At 39.9% G+C, this 25562-nt stretch overlaps 3 protein-coding genes across 3 annotated transcripts in view; 1 reads left to right on the plus strand and 2 right to left on the minus strand.

Annotated features, from left to right (window-relative positions):
- LOC121522441 (LIM and senescent cell antigen-like-containing domain protein 1) overlaps nt 1-965 on the minus strand; it is a 40543-nt gene extending 39578 nt beyond the window's left edge. Inside the window, exon 1 of the mRNA XM_041806845.1 lies at nt 816-965. Within this exon, the coding sequence (XP_041662779.1) occupies nt 816-844 (29 nt within the window). The 5' untranslated portion in view covers nt 845-965. The remainder of the gene's footprint in view (nt 1-815) is intronic.
- A 1537-nt stretch (nt 966-2502) lies between these two features.
- Nucleotides 2503-25230, minus strand: LOC121522424 (GRIP and coiled-coil domain-containing protein 2). The gene is made up of 24 exons (XM_041806789.1): nt 25056-25230; nt 24392-24454; nt 24185-24269; nt 24017-24096; nt 23798-23902; nt 23212-23704; nt 19913-21801; nt 19026-19089; nt 18702-18802; nt 18266-18364; nt 17333-17452; nt 15935-16099; nt 15686-15790; nt 14797-14959; nt 14198-14298; nt 13900-13977; nt 13626-13763; nt 11818-11939; nt 11216-11392; nt 10811-11019; nt 8828-9055; nt 8317-8456; nt 4662-4863; nt 2503-4273 (listed from the first exon to the last, which is right to left on the minus strand). Exons 1-24 carry the CDS (start codon nt 25059-25061, stop codon nt 4200-4202), a joined length of 5007 nt encoding a protein of 1668 aa, XP_041662723.1. The 5' UTR covers nt 25062-25230; the 3' UTR covers nt 2503-4199.
- tmem223 (transmembrane protein 223) lies at nt 4988-6529 on the plus strand. Its single transcript, XM_041806791.1, has one exon. The coding sequence runs from the start codon at nt 5325-5327 to the stop codon at nt 6129-6131; it is 807 nt and encodes a 268-aa protein (XP_041662725.1). The 5' UTR covers nt 4988-5324; the 3' UTR covers nt 6132-6529.
- Nucleotides 25231-25562: the final 332 nt, after the last annotated feature.

The following is a 25562-nucleotide window of genomic DNA, read 5'->3' on the forward strand; positions in this document are numbered from 1 at the left end:
GTCAAATTAGAAACAGATGAAGACTAATGACAAAAGACCTGATATCTTTTCAATGAGGAAGTATAAATGACAAAAGCATTCATTTATCTGTATGTAACTATCCTTGGAGATGCAACTGCAAGGGTAACTAAGTCCAGCGTCACTGGGGCATGTCACTGATCATTCTGTTAAACCTAAAATTCAACGTCATCAGATTAAAGTTTAATTAAAAAAACGCTCATAATCATTGATAATCGCTGATAATCTGCAGTCTGCTCTATCAGCTTTTATTTTTCTAGCACAAATCAACAAGAAAAAGGCTGATATACATTTAATGTAGGCTACAGGGTCTCTCAAAACAAAGATAGGCCTAATTTAGCAGCCATAGGCTAGTTTATCTGGCCTTCACTGTTATGAACATGATCTGATTAATAGCAGAAGCACACTGCTTGAACACCATTTTAAATCTGGAAATACAATGGTCCTCCAGCTGAGATTCCACCAACAGCACAGTAGAGGGCGCCAGCGAGCAGCAGAAGTGACTAAGTTGAGATTGAGCCTCTTTAACAGAGTTAATTAGTAGCATTGTAATCGTCTCGGTAATTTGCTTTAACTTCCAGTGATGAAAACGCATTAGGTGAGGCTTTTGTTGATGAAAGACGAACTAATGTTACAGTCTTTTAGCGAGTTTGTCACGACAAGGGCGCTGTTTTCCTATCCCATGAGAGGAACATACCAGGCTGTGTTTTTTTTTCCTTCCAGCAAGAAAATGTCAACTTTTGAACTTAAACACAAAATGTCTCTGCATTGGAAACACTACAAAACTTCCCACTTACCCATTGGTCATTTCGCTGATGCCGAGCATCGCTCCGGTCTCTCCTGGACGGGACTAGTGTTTTCTGGCTTCCGTTGCAGATGTCCAGATGTTGTCCAGTCCAGGATGTAGCGTTACCGAGTAGCAGAATGGCGAAAATGGGCCTCGCCTCTGTTCACAAACTCTCAAGGTACCTTCGTTAGAATTTTGCACTTCCGGTTTTGTTTTCAAAGTAAAGTCCCACTGTGCCTCTAACTCGTGTTAAAAAATGTGACAAAGAGTGCAAGTTGTTATGCCAAACGCAGTCTTGCACAAATAATTTTTATCTAGCTTTTCAAGGGTGAAAAGTAGTACTATAAACCACAATATCTAGAATTTATAGCCTCGTCTGTGTCAATCCTTTTGTAGTCTATTGTGTTTTCCGGTAAATTTTATCAGCCTACCTTGCAGTCAATGCTAATACAATTGTCAACTGTGTACTTAGTATGTTCTACAGCTATGTATGAATTAATTATTTCAAAACTGATTTTTTTTGGCTACTAATTTTATCATTTTATAGCACATAATGGGTTACACGTCCCTGACAGTATAACTGGCTCACAAATTATTCAGTCTAAAGGTGAAGCAAAGTGTCTATAGAGTGACTAACGGGGCATGTTACCGCAAGCACATCGGATTTTTAAACATCACACGCACCCACTGTCTACGTCATTTACTTAAGACACAATATGTTATTTTATTTTGAAAACCAAGGGGTCAGACTTTCTGTTTATTTGTCGCAGCTTCACAGTTTCCACCGCTGGAGCTCACATAGAAGTTCTGGAGCAAAAAAGAACAGTCTCGAGACTTCAATAAAAGATGTGTCCGAACAACAGGTTTCAGTGTAGTTTGTTTAGATATAATCATGAAGCTCCTCATCTTTCATTTGCTGTCTTATACCGCCAACTCGTAACTCATTAAATATCTATTCAGTAAAACTGACTGTCCACAACACTGGAAACTCCTCATAAATTTAAGCCCAGAAGTATATGGACGAGGAACATGTCCCACACCTTTCATGTAACTAACAATGTAAATAAAACTGTAGCCCACGATATGCAAATGACCGATATAAGAATACACGAATTTGTCTTCAAGGACACACACTGCTCGTGTACAACTGCAGCCCCTACCTTAATCAGAAGTAATCTAATTAAAGCAAAGAAAAGCACGATAACAGGGAGCTATAATAGTATTATTCCTCAGGGAGGTAATTCACCTGTCTGTCTAGTAACTGAGATGATTATTTGTTGTTTCCTTCCCGAAATGCGTCACGATTCCTGAAACCACATATATTTCCTTATAAGGAAAATTACTCCACCCCATTTCCTCCTTAAAAAGAGGTTGATGAATTCCATAGCAAGAGACAAACAGACCCATCAGTTCTCATTACAACCTAATGTTTGACAGTGACATCAAGCATTCATATCAAGGCTCTGGAGAAATGTACTGTACTGTACTTTTTATACCTTAAGGTCTAACTTAAATTCAGACTTTGCTGTATCTGTTAATCTTTGAATTGTGTATGCAAAAGTGGTTGCAACATGCATAAATCCTTGCACTGAAATAAAGTGGACTGAACATTTCAAAAACACCAAAAACTTGTTTAAATGAGTATTTCATATTAAAAGACGTTACAATGAATTAGTGCAAGTAACAAAAATTGCAAATTTCTTGTTCATTTCTGATTTATTTTAGTTTCTAACTGAAAAAGTTTACAGCAAGTATTCAGAAAGTATTCAAACTTTACACATTTCAGACATTTCTAGCTGTAATCTCTCTTAGCTTCTTTTGACCTTCATAAACCTAAATTTAATTACATTCACTAATGCGGAGGGAATAACCCAAAGCTGCCTCTTAAATGAGAAAAAGATGAACACAGTTATTTCCAAACTTAGAGGGATTAGAGCAAATTATCTGAGCAACATAAGAGTGGGTGGGTGTGTGCTTTTCTGGGGGAGGGAGGAAGATTTCAGTGTCAAATTATGCTTTTTTTCTTCCCACCTCAACAGAGAGCAAAAGTCATAGTCAGGCATTGCAAAAAACAGCTCAACTGGGTCTATAAGGGACTTTTCCCTCTTAAGCAGGTTAGGGTGTGCTTGCTGTCATAGGGATCATCCTTCAGTAAGACTGCTATGCAACAGATGTTGCAACAAATCTATCCTATTTAAAATTTAAACAGCAACACAAAAAGATACGATTAAAAGTAAAAGAAGCCATTCCCAAAACATTTATCTATTAACAATGGGTACAACACACTGTTACCACAAAAACACATAAACCAGAACAAAGGAAGTTAAAACTGCTATTGATTTCAACATCTGAGGCATCAGTGAAGAATTGAGAAATCAGTCAGAAAAAACATTTAAATTTAATAGTAAGATAATGTACGCCATGTTGGTCTTAACCTGAGAATGTAGAAAAGCACTGCTTTACACTTGAAGTAAATTTATGATAAACATATGTGAAAGATTTCAATGGACCCTACCTGAGGTTAAGCATGTTTCATGAAACCCATTTCTGCTGCTGATGTTTAAAAAATTCCAAATCATGTTTAATTTTTATTTGCCTTTTTGTACTTAATATGCAAAAAAAAAAAAAAAAAAAAAAAAACCCGGGAGAAAAGATCAAGATGTTTCTGTTATGCTGGGTGGGTTTCATGTAAATTCTGCATCCATGGTTAAAAAAAAACATTCAGTATTTGCAAACACTTAAGCCTGCCCTTGATAATTGTTTCAAAAAGAAAGAGTCTTGAAGCTCTTTGCTGTACTCCACTGCTCTCTTAAATATATTAGTATGCTTCCCAGAATAAGTCAGTTCATGACAAAAATTTAATCAGAAAATTATATTCAAGTAATATACTTTAAACTACAGTTATCCCCTTATATCATTACTCCTTCACTGGAATATGTGCACCTTCAGTGCATTATACAATTTTTTGATTGTTACACAATATACAAATCAGTCATATCCACTTCAATGTGTTAACAGTGCTGATGGTGCCGTATAATGCCCCCATGAAGGACATGTAATCCTTATGTCCTGTAAATGGTAGATAATGTATTAATAGAAAGAGTAAGGAAGACAGAAATTTGTCACAGTTGATTATTCATTTTTAAGAGACTAATGCAGCTATTGCACCACAAATCCAAATCATTAGTCATGTTAAAGACTTTGGTTCCATCTATCTCACACTTCCTTATTCTTTGTTGATACATTCCTTGGTCCCTTCTTATGGGTCCCCAAATGTTTTAGTGCCATATATTCAACCTTACTACATTTGAGCTTAGTACAGGTTTTCATAAGAAAAGGCCCTATAACATGTTAGCACTGTGCATCTCTATTACGGGTTGAAGGATTACTGAGCCTATCTGATCCCAGACCAGCTGTGGAGATAGGAGGTCCAGCCTGAACCCCGATTGCCAGACCCCTCTTCCCCACCTGCGAAAAGAACAAAGCCACCTGTTAAAAATATGAAGAAACCACTTTCGGTACACCGAAAACAACAATTATAGAATCATAATCAAGGGAAAACTAAATGTGAATTTGTGTCTGTGTGTACTGTCGTATTTTATATGTGCTACATGTGATGATAGACTGGCGGGTGTGTGATTCTGCTCTAATACATGCAGAAGTAATCAATTTCACCAGCCAATCTACAGTATTCAAGCACACTTTCATATGAGGACAGAGTTTTCCACGTACACCAAAGACATACTTGCATGTTTGCTGCAGATTTTGTTTATATATTGTTTGTTAAACACGTTGAATAAGGACATGTACATGATAATGCTCTCTGACACCAGTGCAACTAAGACCAAGCTCATACCTTGTGCAATAGCAGCCAGTTTACTTTTCTCTTCTGGACTGAGTTGAAGCATTGTGTGAATGACAGGCAGGAGCGCTTGTCTCTCACTGCCAGATTGCAGAAAGATGAACTGCAACAGGACATTCTTCAGATACTCCAGGTTTGCCACACTCTTCTCCCTTTCCTGGTTTCGCTCTAAACGACGTACTTCACTCTTCAGCAGCTGAGAGGTACGACACAAATTACAAATCAGAAATTTGAAATAGCAACACTATAGGCCTCTGTACATACAATTTTAGAAAAGTGCAAACAAGATTTTTTAGTCATTCCGTTCGCTATAAATGTAAAGTCAGGAAATGCAGAAGCATGCTATAAAAAGAGGAGCTTTAAATATACCTATCAGCTCATGGCCAAGAACCAATTTAAGTAGTCATTAACTATACTATATAGAAATTGGTTCAACATTTTAATCATACGAAATCAAAAATAAAATAACCATTAGTTTTGGTTAGTGCCGCTTTCCGTAGCACAGCATACACGTCATAAGTCACACATAACAAGTATGGCGGCGCCCACTGTACTCTCGTAGAACGCTGGGTAGGAATAATTGAATTCGAGCATTGTTATTATCAATATACGTTTGAGATTTTAGTTGTTTCAGTAAAACCGTTTACTTGAGTAAAAATGGGTTTAGAGCGGTTTCTACGCGGGGCGCTGACGTGTTACTTTACACAAATCCGACTCCCCAACTTCCAGCAAAACGCCGGAGTCTTTCGTGTTTCGATGTCTACGGTGACTTGTCTGAGCGCGTCCAAAGTAGTACACCCGGTTGCTTGTGTAACAGGACTCTGCAGCAGGATTTTTGTCCGCACAAGTCGCCTCGGAGCCCCCCAACTCGCTACCCGCCGCAGCCTTTGCTCCTCCGCACAGCCAACCAGAGATGTCACCCTCTTCGAGCACGACAGGACGCGCTACTTCCGGCTCCTGTCAGTCTTCTGTGGCTGCCAGTTTCTCTTCTGGACATACCTTAGCCACTTCGCTTATACTGGGCTCAGAGACACGAGAGCCTCTAAAGAGAAACCTGGACCCAAGAGTACCACCACAACCGGGCTTGCTGGCATATGGAGTTTTGAAATGAACCTGGGCTCTAACACCTGGAGGTACGGCTTTACTCTGGGATGCCTTGCAGTAGGTGCTGCGATAATCGGGCTCGGGGTTCTGTTCTGCCGACGCTCTGTCAGCCAGGTGGTTTTACACAAAGGTGGGAGAATGGTAACAGTGTCCACACAGTCACCTTTGGGACCAGGTCGTGGCCGGAGCATAACAGTTCCGCTGTCCCAGGTGGCCTGCCATGCTCACAGACAGGAGTCCCCCTCATTCATCCCCCTCAGAGTCAAAGGACACAAGTTCTACTTTCTCCTTGATAAAGAAGGGACTGTGAACAATGCCAGGCTATTTGATATCACTGTTGGAGCTTACCGGCAAGTTTAAATTTTGTATGTACACCTTTGCCAATGCTGTCTACAAGTACACCACTGAAAGAAATTTATGACCTTACATGGCTGCAAAACATAAATTTGCTTCTAGCTTGATCGTGTTTCTTCAATTAAAAAATAATTCATGATTAAAACTGGGCTCTTTTGCTCCTTTTTTATGTCTAGTAACTAACATGACTTGCCATTAATGCAAACACTGTGAGAGTGAAAAATATCAGGGATGTGTGATATTGGATTTTATCAGAAATTATATTTACAAAATCATTTTAGCCAATACTGATATTCATACCCATATTTAGATGTAGTTCAGACTTAAAACTTCAGTCCTTAAAACACAACATTTTAAGTTTGAGGATGAACAAACTGACAAATTTTGCTCCGTAAAACACTTTAAAGTATAAGGAATTGTGATGAATGAAGAAAAAGACTTCAGCTGATGTAGGTCTATTGGTCCCCACCAAAACTCAACTCGTGTTTGTCCATAAGGCCACTACTTCCTAACCTGACATGCCAGATGGGAAAATCTTCAATACTAAGCATTTGGGAGGGGGCAGAGGCTTTGAATAAAACTCAGAGTGTGACTGGATGAACGTTCTCTATGTCACATTTTTACAGGCCAATCAGAGCAACAAAACACATGACGTAGCCACGACCAAGGTGCGCGTGTGCAGCTACTGAGGAATGACGCGAACCATGGCTACTATCCACCTTATTCCTGCGGCCGCTACTGTAAATCTGAATGCGGGTGAAACTTCCAGTACAAAAGCGGAAGTACATTAAATTTATGTATTCTAGTACAGCAGCTAACGATAGATGCTAACAAACGACAATTTTTTTGATATGGATTCACCTTGAATTTGTAAATATTGATATATTTTTGTAATCACATGTTCACATTGTTTGTATTGTAAGCTTTAAGTAAGTAATAATAGCAAACACAATTCTTCCAATGGCTTACTAAAGTGATTTAGCACCAACAGTGGTTGTTCTGAAATATATTTGCTGCAATAAATACTGCCACATTTTTTTTACATCAGTATGAGCTGAAAGGTTTAAATTATATTTTCTGTAATGCTCAGTACATGGTGCTACGTTCGTGGTACTAATTGTGACAAAGTTAAATATGTCTCTCACAACAGTGTTTTAAACGCCGTTCACTGTCTAAGTGCATCAGGGATGTGATTCTTTCAGTATTAATTAATCATTAGCCTAATTCAAAACTTGACGTTTACCAAACTGAAGAGCTGGCAACTTGACTCATGGATAGTTTTATTAATATAATTCCCATATCTTAAGAGGGATTAGTGGGTGAAATAAGAATTTCAGCAACCCCACAAACTAGGAATTTATCTGAAGGCGGTGTCCAAACTCCTGCAACAAAACATGATCATTTATTTCTATACTGATATGAAGCTAATAAAGTTAGCTAAATATGCTTGTCTAGGTTATCTGAGGTAATGTTGACACTTTGTACTCTTTAGTAGGGGGAGGAGAAATAGTAATATTATCCCATTTGAGGTGAAGCAGTTGAAGTTTACATATTTTGGTATCAAAATTGCTCTAATAATCATGTTTAGCGTCTCGTTTCTATGAAAGGCCCATTTATATAGAACAGACCGGAAGTTGCGCCCATATTTCACGCAAAGAATCATGGGGGCTAGGAATAAGGTGGATAGACATGTCAGTACACGACTTTTGTCGTTTTTGAAAAGAAAACAACTCACTGCTGTTCTTTGTTCTTCTTTTAACGAAGAAATGTCGTCAAGTTCTGATAAAACTGGTGCTTTAGCAGCATCCATGCTAAGCTCTGGCCTCTTGTTACTGCTTGCTTACGTCACAACTCCGCTGTGCCTCAAAGTACCGCCCCTCATCGCTGATTGGTCCTGTCAATTTCTAACCGGGCCCAAACGTTCAGACAGGAGCTTTGCAAGATGGATTCGCCAGTGAGAAACAAGGAAACAGGCGTATCCATCCGCTTTGAAAGGTTAACTATTTCCAGCTTCTCTAGGCAGATTTTATAGCCAAAAATTGATTTTAAATATTGGCAGAATTTTTCACATTTGTCAATACAATAACACTTTTTAAACTGTTATCTGCCAATACCAATATCATGCTAATAGTATTGGACATATCTACAAATACGTGTTGTGTTTTTTGAATATATGTGTACAAATACATACCGTGATCTGCTCCATGAGAACAGCATTGGTGGCCTCAGTCTCATGCAGCAGACAGTTCATATGCTCCATACTGCGAGTGGCTGTGCTCAGTTTTTGACTAAGCTCTTCTTTGGTGGGCTCCACATTCCACACAAATGGTTCTATTGACCAAATCAAAAGCAAAACTAAGTTAAAGATGAAAAAGACATGGGTACTTTGGTTCAGTCCTCAAATATATCTTTTCTTTTAAGAACAAGCATGGATGACTGATCACATTTGATTAAAAAGGAACCCCAAAGTGAAGGACAAACTTAAGATCTTCAGAACAATCTACAGGTACAAGATCTCCAAAGACTAATGTTGTGCTTTTGAACATTGATAAATCAACAGAAAGAGTGTAATAGTGTAGTCCACATTTACAGGAGCATACTGCATTCCAATAAGAACTTATCAAAAAAAAAAGAATCAATGTGATTTATGTGATTTTATATTCTCAAAAACATCAAGGGTGCACCACTTCTTTCTAACCCACCTTGTTTTGGGTCAGGGGATGTCAGAAGATGTTCCAGAGAGGGCAGGGGTGTTAGAGCAGGAGAGGGGCTCTCAGTCTCTGTGGTCTCCATGCCCTCACCCTCCTCTCTGGCCATAGACTGGAGGTCACTGAGAGTCATAAGCGGCAGCCCGGACTGATTCTGATCAGTGTTTCTGCGCTGGGGATCTGAGGTCAGGGTTTTACGGCTGGACTGGACTGACACAGAACCTGAGAAATTTCCAAGGTTTGTGGAACATGAACAGTACATGTCATTTCTTATCATTATTAAAGGCAATAATAAAAGCAGAAAATAAGTTTGGACAAAAAAAAAATCAAAGATGCTGTGTTAAAAATCAGTGACTATTTTGCCAAGAAAGAAATCTTTTTACACCTATTACTAACATAAGTTTATGTTCAGCTTTTACATTTCAGTTAGATGTCTTTTATAGCAAAGGAGTATGAACGTTACCTTGAAAAATATCTTAAGTTTGTAACATGAATCTTACTTTTACAGAACCAATGTTCAGTGAAATTGAAAACTGTTCAACATGAATTTGAAATTTGAAGTACAAACAAGGTTTAATCATAACTACTATAATCCCTGACTGTTGTGAACCCCAACTCTTAATCATTGCACCTCGATTTACCTCTTGATCACTTTTTTCATATAAAGAATTAAGTGCGTTGTTGTTTCTGCCCAGGGTTTTGAGGTTGATGGTTGCTTGTAGTACTGATATAATAAGATGACTATGACCAATCCCTTCACAATCTGCACAGAATCTTATTAAGCAAAAAGTTGCAGCTCACTGTGCTACTTCTTTGTGACATGAGGGGGCACCAGACACACTCTGGCATCACATATTTCAGCTGGCATAAAAACAGACACCAGGGTCTAGGGAGGGGCAAGAGGAAGGGTGAGGATCTTCAGAGAGTAGGTGTACAACATGGTAGAGTGATTAATGATCCCGACACAGAACCGAAAGACCAGACACCAAACCAAACCCAACACCTTCCACCTTAGGTCTGGCTCTCTGCTTCCTCTCTTTGTAATTCTAAAGAAAGATTAAGATACATGGTACATCTAAAAATCACAAATTTGTTTTTGTTGCTTTAGAATTTGGCCAGATTTCGCATTCTCCCCATAGTTACATAGAAGTTCAGGCTTCCTGATTGCCTAATACTGATTAAAGGTTAGAGCAGTGTCAGCACTAAAAGAGACAAGAGAGAAAAAGCCCCTCCCTCCACTGGTTGTTTGTAGAAGGATGGAATTAATATGATGTTTTGTTGCATCTTTTTCCAGAAAATATTATGTATGAATCCAGACGAGATAAGGTCCAGCAGTTTTATGAGTCATCTGCCACCAGTAACACGCACTGGTTTAGATAATTTTTGCACTAAAACTGAAAAGGCTGGTGAAAAGTCTCAGATCTGACATCCAGTAAAGGTTAATATTGGCCTTATAGACTGAGTGGCTGCATGTGTGAGCGGCTAATGATGAGTCTCTCCAGATGCCACAGTGAGCCGTTTGCCCCTCTGAGAGGCGGGACCATGGCTGAGGAGCCTCGCCAACACCTGGTCATAATGAAGTGACAGGAAAGTACACACATACACACTTTCCTTTCCGAGTCATTACTATGTGTGTATCTGCTGTTTGACTCCAGGGGCCAGCTGTGTGGGAGGTGATGAATGAGTTTCCACCACTGCTTTTCTGATAAACACAGCAACAACCTACCTCCTCTGTTTTCTCTCCTATCATTTCTCTCAAAGAAAAGAGGAGTATACAAACTTGTTGACACTTGTTATTTTGATAGATCTCTTTTTAAGGGTCCACAATCTTATGGCTTTGTGCTTACGGCTCTCTATCTGAGCAGCAGTCCATATTTTGGGATGTCTACAGCTATCAAGAAGAAGTTTGTACTGTCACTTCATGGACATAGTCAGGTACTTATTACCCAAGTTATTTAACTTTGCCTCCATACTTACTGTTCTGGCTCTGCAGGTTGAAGAGTTGTTCCTCAACGCGAGTCAACTGGCCCTGCAGGGTCTCCACAGTGGCCCGATGGTCATCCTGCAGTTTCCTTAGCTGTTCCCTGTACGTCTGTCGCTGAGCCTCGACCTGTGAGGACAGATCAGCCTGTGCCTGGGACAGGTCTGACCGCAGGCCGACGTTCTCTGACTGCACTGATAGGAGCCTAGGGGTGACAACAGAATGAGGAACTTCAAGGAAAAGTAACAGCCCATCTCACTGGGAATAGGTATGAAAGACACATTCCAGGAAATTGAAAATATCATGCTGTATAGTTGTAAATGAGAATGAGACAGATGGGGTCCCTAAAGAACATACTTTAATACTGTAGTATGGTAAACTTTGGAGTAAAGCCACCTCACCTCTCTCGGAGCTCAGCCTCCTTGCTGATGGTTTCTTGGAGGATTTTGTTGTGTCTCTCCAGCAGAGTGTCGTGTTCAGTCTGGAGCTGCTGCAGCTCTGCTGTGCTGCTCAGGAGGCTCTGCTGGCTCTCTGCCAGTCTGGACCTCAGCTGTTCAACCTGAGAAGACAACTGCTCCCTGCCACATACACCACATATTCATTAAATTTGCACGCCGCTCTAACTGTGCTGACTGACAAATACTCCTAATTAGTGTCCAAATTTTCTCTCATGTGACATGTGTTGTTTTTTGCCCACCTTCTGTTCATATTTATGTAAGAAACCACACAGCGTGATGATTACAAAGCTATTGTTTCTCTTTTTTAAGTTAAAAATTCTTTTGGCCCAGTGTGGACTTAAAGACCCTCAAATTCAGCATGTTTACCTCAGTTTCACACTCTGTGTGCTGCACTGTAGAGCAGACTCAAAAATAATGTGTCATCGCCCAGTATTGGTTACATCCCTCAAACATCGACAGAAAATCGCAATTTCCATTAACCTTTCTGATTGCCTCCCTGCATCTTTCTCTGTCATACACATTTGTCATACAGGTTTTGTCCTTACCGTTCTAGTTTGCCAGTATCTCCCTCATTCAAGGCAGTAGTTTTACTCTTCTGCTGTTTGAGCACATTGTGGACTCGCACCTTGTAACTCTCAAATTCACTCGCCGTTGCCATAAGCTCAGCCTGGAATCAATAAACAGAGATATACAGTAAACAACAGAGCACATGTTAATTTTATATTCTACCCACTGTTCAGTTTACTTGATAAATCCATTAAATATTATGACAGACTTTGACTGACAAGAAATGTAAAAAGAACAATCTACTTTTACCTAATGTTGATGGTCTAAACTGTACTTGTTTAAATGTTGTCTCTGTTTTTTCAAGTCCCTCTCTGTGTCCAACTGGTGAAAGACTTGTTTGTAAATTTTTCATCGTTTAACCAGTTTTGTTTAAACAGTGCACCATGAAATAATTACCCTGCTGAATCATGCACCTTTTTCCCTATTTTCTCTTTTATATGTTACCACTCCTCTGCTGCTCCTTGGCTTAAACTCACTTAACTCACACAGTTTGTTATAAATGAGACCTAGGATGAAATATGGCAAAGTCAGGATAAAGTACTGTATGTGCTGACTGACAAAAACACAAAATAAAGCAAACGGTGTGGCAAGAGGAAAAGAAGAATTGTAGATTTAATTGGATGATTTCTGACTACATTTTCAATTTTCTAAAGTAAGCAGCCATAATATCACAAAAAAACTTCTTAGGGAAAAATACAGTGGAACAGTCATATACAACACAGTCTCAGAAAGTGCAATACCAGCATATTTGTTGTTTCAATTAAGAGGGATGTGGAGAAGAATGTCATACATCAGCAGATTTTTCAGGATAGTAGTAGATAGTTCCAGGAAAGTAATAAGACAAGTGTTTCAATGTGTTAAAGATATTTACATAAACAAAATGCATAACTTAGTGGACAATAAGATTCAATGTTTGATTTTTGTATTGGCAAAGAAAAATGAGGTTCCTAAAAATTTAGACTAGTTATGTGGGCTTAAAGCTTTTTTTTATGCTTTTTACACAGAAAACATCGAACCCTACTCTCTAAAGGCAGTTGTTCTGCTCAGATCTCAAACGGTTGCTGACATAAGCTCTTGATTAATCGATAGTTCATTAAATAGAAAATTATTGGAAGATAATCTTTTATAACTTCAGTCAGGAACACTGGTCATACATTTTATCATTTTATTGCAAAATGGATATACAGTTTTAGAAGGCTCTGCTCAAAAGATGCTCCCTGGGTTAGTCAAGCAGCATGCTTTGACTTTTCAGGGACCACATAGCTAGAAACCCCCATATGGATGGATACATTAATGACAATGCCTACTGAATACAATAAAATCAGTTCAACAGTGACTAATACCTAGTAGCATGAATCTCAGCATGAAGGTGCAACAAGCTTTATGCTATAAAGGAGGAGGCTGGGGTGGAGGAGGCTAAGCTTTGCCAGCAGCAGCAGCATGGTGCATCAGCATTGATGGATGAGTGAGAAGTACATCATGTTTAACTACACCTCTGCGTTGAGAGAAAGAGCTGTGATTGGCTGTGGGAGCTGGGAGGCTATAATTAGGATCAGCCGTCTGACAGCTGGTCGCGGTTGGCGTGTGACTACCATGTCCTGCATGAACTAACACTGAGCTTCATTTACCCCTTTCAAGATAACTGTCAGGTATGTCAAATAATATCGAATGTTTGCATGACGATAGGATGATTTTCCAAAAGTACTTAACAGATGGATAAGAATAATTATCAATGAATGGAAAATTAAACAATTGAGCCTTTCGGCATGTTTGTGTGTATGTGTACCTTAGCAGTGTCTCTCTCCTGTTGCAGACTGTTGATTCTTTGCTGCATGGAGCTGCTGTTTCTTTGCTGCTGTTCTAGGGTACACCTAAGTTGCTCCTGCAGACGGTGGCGTTCTGCTGTCAGCTCACACACCTCGATCTAAACACACAAACACAATAAATAACCCACTCTATTATGTGACTTATGTTGGACATCGATGTTGATTTTTACAACCACGATTCATAAAAAAGAGATGTCAAATGAAGTTCTTCCTGGTTAGTGCTGACTGAATTACCTTAGAGCTTTCTAGCTGCTGTTGGTTCCCCTCCAGTTCTCCCTTCAGAGAAGCCTGCAGCATCATGAGAGAGCTTTCCTGCACACACAGACAAAGCCAAAATTTAAATGCATAGGCCTGATACTTAAAATGAAAAAACCTGATAAACTGTCCACAACATCTTCAAGGCCTCCACCACAATCATGCCCACACTTGGCTGCATAAATGCATTTACATTAATCAGGCAGGGATGTTGCAGAGGATACCCGTGAGTGCACACTTACTGTTTCACACAGACATAGAAACACACAGAGCAGACCTGTTTCTTTGCATCAGCCAAGTCCTTTTTGGTCTTCACCAGCAGCTGTTTCATCTTGGAGGTCTTCTCCTCTCCCTGGTCCATCTGGGACTTCAAAGACTCTGGAGAAAAACAACCAATCACAGACACACAGAAAGACAAAAAAATTGAATACAAATGGTTCCAGTGAAAGAGATTCTTTAGACTGTATTTAAGAACTGTAGTCATACACAGTTTGATAGGAGAGATCAATAAGGGAAAAAAAAATAATATTTAACTGTGAGCCTTGTAACTAAATAGTAGAAGTCAAATATTGTGTAGTATTAGTAAAAATATATCTAAATAAGTAAATCAGTATCATGCCATTGCAATTTTAGAAATTAAATTCCTTGTGTTTTCATTGCTGCAGCAATACATCACCCTTGTTTTCCTTGAAAATTTCTGTAATTTTGAGTACTTTACAGACTTTGCTTATCCCATGCAAATGCATCTCACCAAACACTGATGTCAGGAGGTAATTCACAAGTTGTCAGAGGTCCACAGGTTATACTAGTCCCATGCAAATAGTTCTTTAGTAACCTTTAAAACGTTGTGGTTTACATGGTAAATGGGGTACATACCGATTTCCTGTTTAAGTGTCTCCTCTTTCTGGGTTAGGGTGTTTATTTGGGCCTTTAACTCTTCAGCACATTCATCTTTATGTGCAAGACTGGCATTGAGTTCTTTCACCAGCCGTTCGTAATCAGCCATCTCCATGTCTAGCAGTGAGCTCTGTTGTGCCTCCTACAGACAGATTACAAAAGTATTAACAAGGAAAAAATCTTAACATCTAATGAACCACTAGTTGATTTTACTCAAAGTATAATGTGGTAAGACTTAAAGCACTTTTTAGCAACTGACTTACGTGATGAAAATTTAAATTCTGTAACATTAAAAACACCGTACAATCTATTATATAAAAATCATATAAGGTATTTTAATATAAAGGAATTGTATCCATTGTTTAATATCAGGAGGGTGCAGGCAGAGAAAACAATTAACTTAATCATTTATTGACTGTTAGTATTATAAATAATTTTAAAATAAATTTAAACTTAAATATACTACCTTGGTCTTCTGACATCTTTATTTTTACTCAAAAATAACAATGTGGATTTCTGCTAAAAATGTCTAGATCCAATATGTCATTATTTTTTTTCTTCATGAACAACCTTTGCGATATGTTTGTGCCTTAACAACTCTAGTTTGTCAGGCTATTAAAACAAGTGGACATGAGGCAAAGTCATGCCTTCTGGCAGTCTCCATGTTCACTGCTGTCCTAAGTAACTCTCCACTAATGGAAAAGTAACAGCAGCTCCTGCCCTGTGGGGTAGAACTGCTCTCTTTCTGAGAGGTGCTGTTGTAGCTGCAGGCTGGTCATCACCAGTCCAGTCGCTTGACTGGACAGGCCCTTGGAGACACTAGTGTCTGAGAGGCTGTTTGTGTGAGTGTGTGTTTGTGTGTGTGTACCTTGCGTAGCTGCTCCAACTCCTGGGCAGTCTGCTGAGACTGCTGCTGCTGCTTGCGTAGCTGGGCTGTCAGCTCCTCTACTTCCTTTGTGGCAGATGACAAGTCCTGGTGGAGCAAGCAAACAAATACACAAGAGAACAAAGCATGCAGATTGTACAGTGTATTCTATATTTTTCCATCAACCCTCAAAGGCTGGAATATACACTGATTAGTACAAAAAATAGACTGTCAGAAGTTCTTCCTTTTCACCTTGATCTTCTGCTCTTTCATAGTTCTCTCAGCCAGCAGATCTCTGTCCAGACGGTCAGACTGTCTCTGCAGCTCCTGATTTTGGGCTTCCAACTGCTTTACCGTGCTCCTGTGGGTCTCAACACTGGCAAGGAGGTCCTCTTTCTCACTGCTCATAGTTTCTGTCTATAAAGGCATGAAACCTCATGTTACTTTTCCTGTCAGATGATCACAGCTTTTACCAAAAAAATACATACGATTCAGTAAACCTGAAAAAAGGCTGACATCCATACAGAGCACTTTGAGATTTTCTTTAAATGTAAAGTGCGTTACAAATAAAATTTATTATTATTATTGTTATCATTATTATTAGAGACACAGCTTGATCCTCGCATTTTCACAATAAACAAGCAAAATATTTGCCTTTAATTGGATTTGGATGTAGTCCAAACTCTTTTCATATATTGCATTTTGTAGCATACTTCAGTCATTTTTCCTTGTAATTTCTTAGAGACACACTAGTCAAGGTTTTTATTATCTTTGCATGTCCGACAAAGTCTTTTTGTGGAGACAGTATGAACCTGTTAAGGCTTTCTTATAGCCCCACTGGCTCATGATCAGCTACAATGCCTCTGTACTCATCTGTGTTGGTCCCAAATAAGTCATTTCTATGAGATTCGCTGTGTATGACTAGAAAATATTTCACCACAAAGGAAAATATTCAATGGAATGAGGAATACCTCTGAGACAGAGTTAATTTAATTGTTTTGTGTCTCCTCTCAACATGTAGGCAAATGCACCAAACCCTCGAGATACCATTTGACAGATTTAAAAAGTCAGTCATGCAAAACTGACAGCTGCAGGCTCTGAGGGCTTCTTCTGAAAGGAACAATGAAGCAGCAGCAGCCACCTCCCATCATCTGTCAGCCAAACATTGAAAATATGATTGGTAAACAGACATGGCCAGACGTAGTCTTAGATACCTGACTGCCTTTCAGTTTACCTGCCCCGAGAACCATGATCGCACACAGGAATAAACCTGCACCTATCAAAATAGTGTTGCTCTAGCACACAGCAGATGGAAGCTATACTCTGCTCCATTTGCCTGCCTGTTGTTCTCTCATTGGAGAAAAACCGTTACCGTATGAGCTTTGGAGAGCTGTATGTATGAAGAAAGAATTTCTCCCTTGCTCACCCAGGCACATCTGATGGGCTATTTGTGGGTGCTGGGCTGTCAGGCAAAGCTGGGTGAGGTGTTGCTTGCTAAAATGACTCACAGTAAATCAGACGAAAACTGAATTATGTGAGAAGCACTGTTGAGATGTATTGCTTGGCAAAGTGGCACTGTTTAGATTTAGTGGAGGGTGAGAGTAGTTTGTGTGTTCGTTAGTTAGAGGTGTGAGTGTGTAGCTGTGTTACCTGTGTGACAGCACTGCTGAGTCGTTTGGTCAGCTCGGCAATCTGTCTCTCAGCGGCCTCCACCTTCTCTCTCTCCTTATCCAGTTGCTCTGTCTGCGTGTCGTAATCTATCTGCAGGTTCTACACACAAACACATCCACACACTCTTACCATATATTCATTCATTACTGGAGGCTCAGCGAAGGTAAACACTATGTATCTCAGGTATCAGCTGCATTTACTCTGAGTATGGGCCAAACTGCCATTAGAAACACCAGAGTGGCTTCTCCCCTAATGGAGACACGGCTGTAAAGCACAGTGCAGTCTGGGGGCTGTTTATAGAAACCTCTGGGAACATCATATTTTATGAAGTCTATTTCACAGTAAGCATGCTTACACTTGCTAATTAGCAACACATTATCAAAGCATACCATAAAGCAGATGTTTAATGATCAAAAAATATCATTCATTTTGGTTCACCGTCTGTTTGGCTTCTCTTTGAAGAAAACCTACATTTAAATTTGCTATCAGACAAAAGGCAGATTTATTGCACGTATATGATGCTAGATTATTAAACTTCACAATGGAAAAGTCATCTAATTTACAGTCCTATAGTATTAAAAGTGACTATGCTAGAGCAGGTTTTTAGCACATATATATCAAATAAAATATTCATCCTGCAAAACTGTTTGAATAATTGCAAATACTGAATAACAAGTGTTGAAATTTGCCACTCTGTAACCACAAAGCTGCCAGTCAATAATTAGCCAGATGGCTGAACTCAAATAATGTGTGCCCAAAAAGCAAAATAAACTAAAAATCCTGAAAAGGGATTTTTCCCCCCTTATACTTGCTTGAAATTGAACTTTTTTGCAACAGCATCTCTGTGGCAGATACTTTAGTAAAAATCAGAAAAGAACTTGAACAGAATATTTAGAAAGTTTTCCCTCCAACCTTGTAGCCTTCAGCCCCATGGATGATATCCTTCATAGAGCTGCTGACTTTTTCCTTCTCTGCCTTCAGTGACTCCACTTCCTCCTTGAGGGTTGCAACCTAAAAAAATGGAGAATGTCCTGTATGATTACTGATCCAAGCACAGTGGGGTGTAAATATATCTCTATCCATGTCCTCATCATAAGACAGGTCTGATAATATGCACTTTAAAAAGAGGAACAGTTTAAAGCTAATCCATAAATGCAGATCTTCTACAATATCCTACATATAATAATATAATAATATTGTTTAATTGTGTTAACTCTAGAGTGTCTGATTAAAATTATTGCCAATGAAATGCCATTCATTTTGTGTATGCTTTGTCATGTTTATGTGGTTACATAAAAGATAAACAGACATTTACTGTACAACTTGGACAGCTCATGCTTCACTTTACCTCTTTCTTACTGATGTCCAGCTCCTTTTTGGCTTTTATGGCAACAGCCTTAATTTTGTTCATCTTCTCATCTTTTTCTTTGTGTTCTTTCTCCAGGAGTGCTGCAGGTGATAGCAGAAATGAAAGCATCTGAGTATTATTCTTAATAAAGTAATAATAATATACAGCTATAGTTGTAGTTCTGATTATACGGTATATTATTTAAAAAGCATATTTGCTAAGGAGATATTTTGAAGGACATTAAATAAACAGTAAGCACAAAAATTGTAGTTCCAAGTATTTTTCTTTCTCTCATTAACGTGGAACCAAGGACCACCGCCATACCTATTTTCTCTTTGAATTCACTGTTTGCATTTTCATCAGAGGAAGCCGGTTGAGAAGCAGAGCCCTGTTCAAGGAAAGGAAGTAAAATAAATCAGAGATACTAATGTAATAACACTTCAGTCACCATAGGCATTTAAATACAAACACTGTTATAGCCATTCTCTAATAACTTCAATATTCAGCAGGGATGAACATTAGTGAAGATCAGGGGCAGTGACGACATTTATACATTTACATTTATAACATTTTAGTCGATGGCAAATGCCAGTGTCTTTTACACGACTTCTTTTGGTGTAACAGCCTCAATGTCAGCATTTTCTCTCATCTGACTACAAAGACAGATCAAAGTTTGACCAACAGGCCACTTCTACAGCCCAGTAATGAATCTCTCCCCTGAAACAGCCATTAAGGGTGCGGGCATTGAATTGAAACGACACAACAGATAACCATCTGGTATTGACACTGTTCTTGCTGCAATATTTACCGATGGAGGGTGTCTGTCAAAAGGCATATCCGCCATTACTATGTCTAACTGATGCATGTGTGCATCCGTAATAAAACATTCAGAAATTCAGCCAAGTTATCTTCTTAGAAGCCACAGTAGCCAAGAGTAGGACATGTGGAAAATCATCATTGTCGTAATGGTACTATAGGAAAGAGACTAACAGAATAACTGAGATACTGAATCAAAGTTAGGAACCTGATCAGCTGTTATGGGGACATAGTCAAGTCAGATCTGGTAGCTAAAGCAAGACATAAAAATGTATTTAGGATACTAACCTGTATCTAGGATGAGTGATTGTAGCTGGTATAACCAAAATTTCCAAAAGCACAGGTTTTTTGCTATGATTATGAGCCGAAACGATGATATCCAAAGCTTCACTCACCTGAAGGGCAGCAATATCACTCCTTAACTGAGATATGAGTGATTCCTTCTCTGTCAGCTGGTCTTTGAGCTCTCTCCTCTCTTTCTCCATATCTCCCTCTACTCCCCCATCATTCTCTTCTCTCCTTTGAGACATCAGAGAGATTTGGGTCTCCAGTTTTTGGTTCTCCGTGCAAACCTTCTCATTGGCTGCCTTCATTTCCTCCAGGTCATTCTGCAGCCCTTTGGTGTCTTTCAGTACCTCCTCCAGGCTGTCTTTCAACATGTTCCTCTCCTGTTCCAGGTCCACTATACGAGCCTGGAGCTCCTTTTGTACCTCCTCTACTGTTGCTTCTCCTCGAGCCTCCTCAAGGCTGATCATCAAAAGGTTCCTCTCCTTTTCCAACTCTTCAACACGTGCTTGGAGCTCCTTGACTTCTTCCTTGATGCTGTTAAGCACCTCATCCTGTTTTTCCTCTGAAGCTCTTAAGGTGGCACGAGCATTCTCTGCATCCTCTGCCAGTGAATTCAACTTTGCTTCCCTGTCATGTTTTTCAGAGGTTTCCTGCTCTAGCTGAGCCTCCAGGGCTGCCAACTTGGAGTCTAAGAGTTCCTTTGTTTCTTGGGCCTTGGTTAGCCCAGAAGATGCATCTTCCAGTTTCTGATGGAGTTCAGAGTTGTCAGTAGACAGTTCTTTCATAGTCAACTCTAATGCAAAAACTTTTTCCTGCCATCTTTTCACCTCTTCTTTCAGAGTCTCTTCTTCTTTTCCCATCTCCTCTTTTAAACGCTCTACTTCCTCCTTTTCTTTTTTCAGGATTTTCAATTCTTTCTCTTTTTCGTCTCTGTACAGTAGTGCCTCTCTCTCTTTCTCCTCCAGCAGTAGCTGGAATTCTTTTGTTTTCTCATCATTTACATTTCGCGTTTCCTCTTCTCTGAGCTGAAGACGAGATTGCAATTTATTCTTCTCCTCACTTAGCATGTTGACCATGTCCTTCAAATCTTGAGTTACACTTTCCTTCATCTGCAGTTGGGAGAGGATCTCCTCGTTCTGCTTGGTCAGCTCCACCACGGTTTGCTTTAGCTCACTAGCTAAGGTTGTTTGTTCCTCTACAGAGGAGCGAAGCTTCTGGTCCTCCCCTGCGAAACCCTCAAGCTGCAGCTTCAGGTCTTGTATGCTTTTCTCAAGAGTGTTCTTCTCCTCTGTAACTGCACTCAGCCTTTCCAGAACCTGGCCGTTTTCCTGGATTAGCTTCTCCATCTTGTTTTCAAATTCCCTTGTAGTGTTAGCCTCTTGTTCCTTCATGGCATTGTACTGAACAGCAAAATCTTTTGTTTTCTCAGCTAGTTCTGCCTCAGAACCTTGCAGTATTTCTCTCACCTGCTGACACTCAGCCAGAGCAAAGTCTCTCTCTTTGGTCAAGGCCTCAAACTGGGCCTTGAGCTCCTCTGGAGTGGGGAGATTTTGGTTCACAGGAAATATTGCTGACTTACATGAAAAAGAGTCCGCTCCATCTCCTTCACTTTGTTGCTGCAATTGTCCACTGCCTTCATGTGGCTCAGGGTCAAGAGCGATGGCTTGGTCATTGAGAGTGCCATCTCGGCTCATCTGCAGTTCATTGATTTTGAACTCTAGCTCTTCTCTCTCCGTCTGGAACTCCTCTTTTGTCCTCTCCAGCTCTGCCTCGAGCTCACCTTTCACATTACTGAGCAAAGTGAGCTCATCCTGAAACATGGTGTTCTGGGCTTGAAGTTCTTCGAAGGCTGCTTTCAGTTTTCCGGTCTCTGTCTCCTCTCCATCACAATGACTGGAATTACCCTGAGCGCAGCCTGACAACTCCAACATTTTGGCAATCCCTGAACCACGGGCAGGTTCCTCGTCTTCCTCTTGCACATCCTGCAGGTAGCTGTCTGGGAAATAGGTGTAAAGTTAGCAAAGAAGTTAATATAATGTAGAAAGAATCTTAAGTTAAAACATAAATACAAAACACACCTTGCAGATACATCAGAGTGTGATAATGACAACATGATTATCGTATGTTTTTCATCATATTCTTTAATCAAATAATTTGTTACATTTGATAATTTAAACATACCTGTAAACAGAAACAGTTAAAAATGCATACTATTTCAGTAAAATAGACATTGTAGCTGAGAAAAGTCGAGTCCCTGCTTCATAATGAGAACAGTACTGTGCATAAGTGTGAGGCAAGTAGGGCACTAAGGACTCAACCCACGGCTGGAGAGGTGGAGGGGGGCACCCCTATTTCCACCAAGCCGCTTCCAGTGCTAGTTCAGAACTAGTGCTTGACCTAGCACCAGTTCTTTGGTTTCCCATAGCCAAACATCCGGCTCTGGGCCACAAAAACTGGTTCTAACTTGGAACCAACTCCTCGCTGGACCAGAGGAAAGAACTGGATTATGTTGGGGCCTGTGTGCTTACATTGGAGGCTGCAGGCTTATGTCTAAGGCTGGGGGCAGTATCAGAATGTACAATAACAAGGAACAGCACTGTTTTTTAAAGAAAAATCAAGCTTGGCTTCAGACACAACTGCAAAACTAAGTTGAAAATGAGCATAAAACCAAAGAGCACATGGTACTAAGAGGTGATGAGGCCGATGAGGGCGAGCTTCAGCAGGTGGAAATGCAAACTGCTCTTTGGCGGTTCTTAAATTGAACCAACTCTGAACCAGCTCCAGCTCTAACCAAGCACCAGCACTGGAACTGGATGGTGGGAAAGGAGGGAATGTCCAAACACATGTTGCTTGGCAGCACATCCACAGCAAAACCAGAGGCTCGTGTCAACCCTTCTACCTGCCCAAACAGCACCCTTGGCTGTCCTTTCTCTCAACATCTATCCCTTACTCCACCCTCAAGTTTTGGACTTTGTTGTTTTTTAACCAGATTATTTTCCCATGCCCCTGATAATAAGCAAGGACATCCAGAGCACGACCTGGGTTGTGTCAATCCTCCTTCCCAACCAATGGTGCCTTCAGGCAGCTTACTCGCCACATCTACACCTTACTTCAGCCCCAATTTTTGGCCCAAACATGCCTAAAAGTTTGGCACAGTGCCTTAAAAGAGTATTCTAACTTACGTATTTTGCATTTACGTTAAATTAGATTTAATCTGTTTTAAAAGTAATTAATTATTCATTCTCCCGTTGAACTGGACTGGCCTTATGCTGACTAAATCAATAGGTCAAACAAGAATAGTGGACTGCTTGGTAGGTGAATGAACCTGGAGAAAACAGTCTACAGCCTTTACTATGACACATCCAACTCCTGTTCTGACCTTTATCTTTACATGATAGTGTTATACCTTTGAGAGCGAGCTGCTCTGTCAGTTCCTCGTGGAGCAAAAGAAGACGCTCTCTTTCAATTTCAAAGTCCTCCTCCAGAGCTCTCATTTCCTCCTCATGCTGTAGACTCTTTTGAGCCAGCTCTTCCTTCAGGTTTTCCACCTCCTGCTGGGCCTTTGTCAGTTCTCTTTGGTGGCTTTCCTCCATTTCAGGACTCTCCTCCGAATTCTGCTCCTGGACTTCCTTCAGTTTGGCTCGCAGGGTTTCAAGTTGAACCTCTAAGTGACGGCGGATCTCTTCAGTGCTCTCCTCTGATCTGGCATGTTCCCTCTCTCTTTCACTCTCCCTCTTCCTGTCATTTTCTTCTCGCTCTTTAAGTAATTGCTGGAAATAAGCCACCTCTTCTTGGTGTTTGTTGTTGGATTCCTCAATACTGCTCTCTAGGGTCTTGATCTTCCTTAGGTGGTCTTCTATTACAAGGTCAAGCTCCTCTTTCAGGGCAGTGAGATCATTCTGAGAAAAATAATATTTTAGATCTAAAGAAATGCACCAACCAGCCAAATAATTAGTGCTACAAATTGTTTAGTACATGCTGTGATATTTCACCTTGGCTTGCTGTTTTGTCTTTTCTAGATCCTTACGTGACATTGCAAGACTTTGCTGAGTTTCTGCCTTCTCCAGGAGTAAGGCATCCATCCTCTCTGTCAGTTCCTGTTACACACATAATCAAATAAGTTACATAATGCAGCATGAAAACGAAGGGCAAATAGACATAAGCAAATATTTACCGAGAGCATATGGTGAGATTGTGTCAAATGAACCAACCTGCATCAGAGCAGAATCATCTGAGCTGGTACTATTGTTTTTAGGTTGTTGTCTAAGGGATTCAGCTTCTTTCTCCAACTCTGAAACGCAAATATATGCCAAATAGGTGTACATTATTGGCCAACAGAGCACAGTGTTGAGAAAATAACATCATTGATAGCTGCCCACCTGCACATCTGCTTTTCATCTTCTGCATAGCAGCCATCTGCTTCTTTGCAAACTTTATCAGGTCATCTTTGGACAGTGTGTCCAGCTAAGATAAAAAGAGATGAAAAGAAGAACAACATGAAAATGACTACAAAACCAACAATGAAACACGCAAATGTCAATAGCCCCAATAGCTTGAATAAAAATGCCCTTGCAGATGTGCAATACCTTTGACTTGGTTGAGCCTGCAGGTGATGGAGCCACAGACTCGGATCCTGTACCGCCAGGGTCCTGTGTCATTACAGACCAAACAGATGGCAGACATTAATGTGTATCTTCAGAAAGCAATTTTCACACACATCTCCCAGAAGTTTTGACATTTAGGTTGCTACATTTGTCTGCAAAGATTAATATAAACTAGGAAAAGGAGATTCTTGTCAATTAGAAATACAAAGCCCAAATTAACGACATCAAAATGAAATCTGGACTTTAAGTGGTTCGTTTAACAGTGGGTTCCTCTTCTTTAATACTGAACATTGCATGGTTAAACATGCGTTTCAGCCTAGTCCACCAGCTAACTATGGATGTTGTATGAAAATAACATCATGTAAAGGCATCTTTATCCTCTGTCAAGGATCCTCATATTTGATATTCAGAGCATTTACACAGAGAGATGAGGAATACAGTTCGGTGAGTACACTGGACATAACAGATAGTTGAACATCTTGTACACTGTTCGTGTTACCAACCCTTCTTCAAAATCCCCCCACATGAGGACGAGTGTTTACCACATTACAAAAAAGGGAACCTTATATTTAAGCTTATTTCAAGATGCTATACAGGAAATGTCAGGCTATGGTTCATAGGCTAATTCATCGACTCTGAACATTACCTCCATTTCAGTCGAAGTTTCGCTAATTTTCAGTCGTCCGACAAAAACAACGATCCGTCAGTAAATCACCGGTCAAACTAACAGCGGTGTCTGAAATTGTTTCGAATTCTCTCGAGGTTTTAAGACGACAACATCGCCTCTGTTATGGTTTTGTGCTAGCAAGCCGAAGCAACGACCTGCTTCCGCAAACGTCAACAAAGTGACGTCAGTAAACGTCACGTCATATATTTAACATGACTATAAAGCAAATTCATCATTAGGTTTGTAAATTTTTCATTCAATATTATATTACTAGAATTAGCAAAAACATTTTTAGGGAAGATAAAGATGTATAAAGTTTATAAGATTATAATAGCAATGCAAATGGAAGTTATAACATTCACTTTAAGATACGAGATAATTATAGTAGTTACAGTAATGATAATAATTACATCAACAATAATAATAAAAATATTGATGTGTTCCTACATTTCCATTCCTGCTAACATTTAATGCAGTTTTCCCCCT

The sequence above is a fragment of the Cheilinus undulatus genome, linkage group 15, assembly GCF_018320785.1.
Source record: "Cheilinus undulatus linkage group 15, ASM1832078v1, whole genome shotgun sequence".
NCBI lineage: Eukaryota > Metazoa > Chordata > Actinopteri > Labriformes > Labridae > Cheilinus > Cheilinus undulatus.

Bases quoted from the DNA above. Each gene is read 5' to 3' on its own strand.
- tmem223 (XM_041806791.1), top strand. From the start codon at position 5,325: ATGGGTTTAGAGCGGTTTCTACGCGGGGCGCTGACGTGTTACTTTACA.
- LOC121522424 (XM_041806789.1), bottom strand. The intron at 18,365-18,701 runs GTAAAGTGAAGC...CCATTTTTTTAG, and splicing joins TGGACATCAGTAAGAAAGAG to GTTGCAACCCTCAAGGAGGA. The intron at 15,791-15,934 runs GTGAAAAGGAAG...TTGCTCCACCAG, and splicing joins TGAAAGAGCAGAAGATCAAG to GACTTGTCATCTGCCACAAA.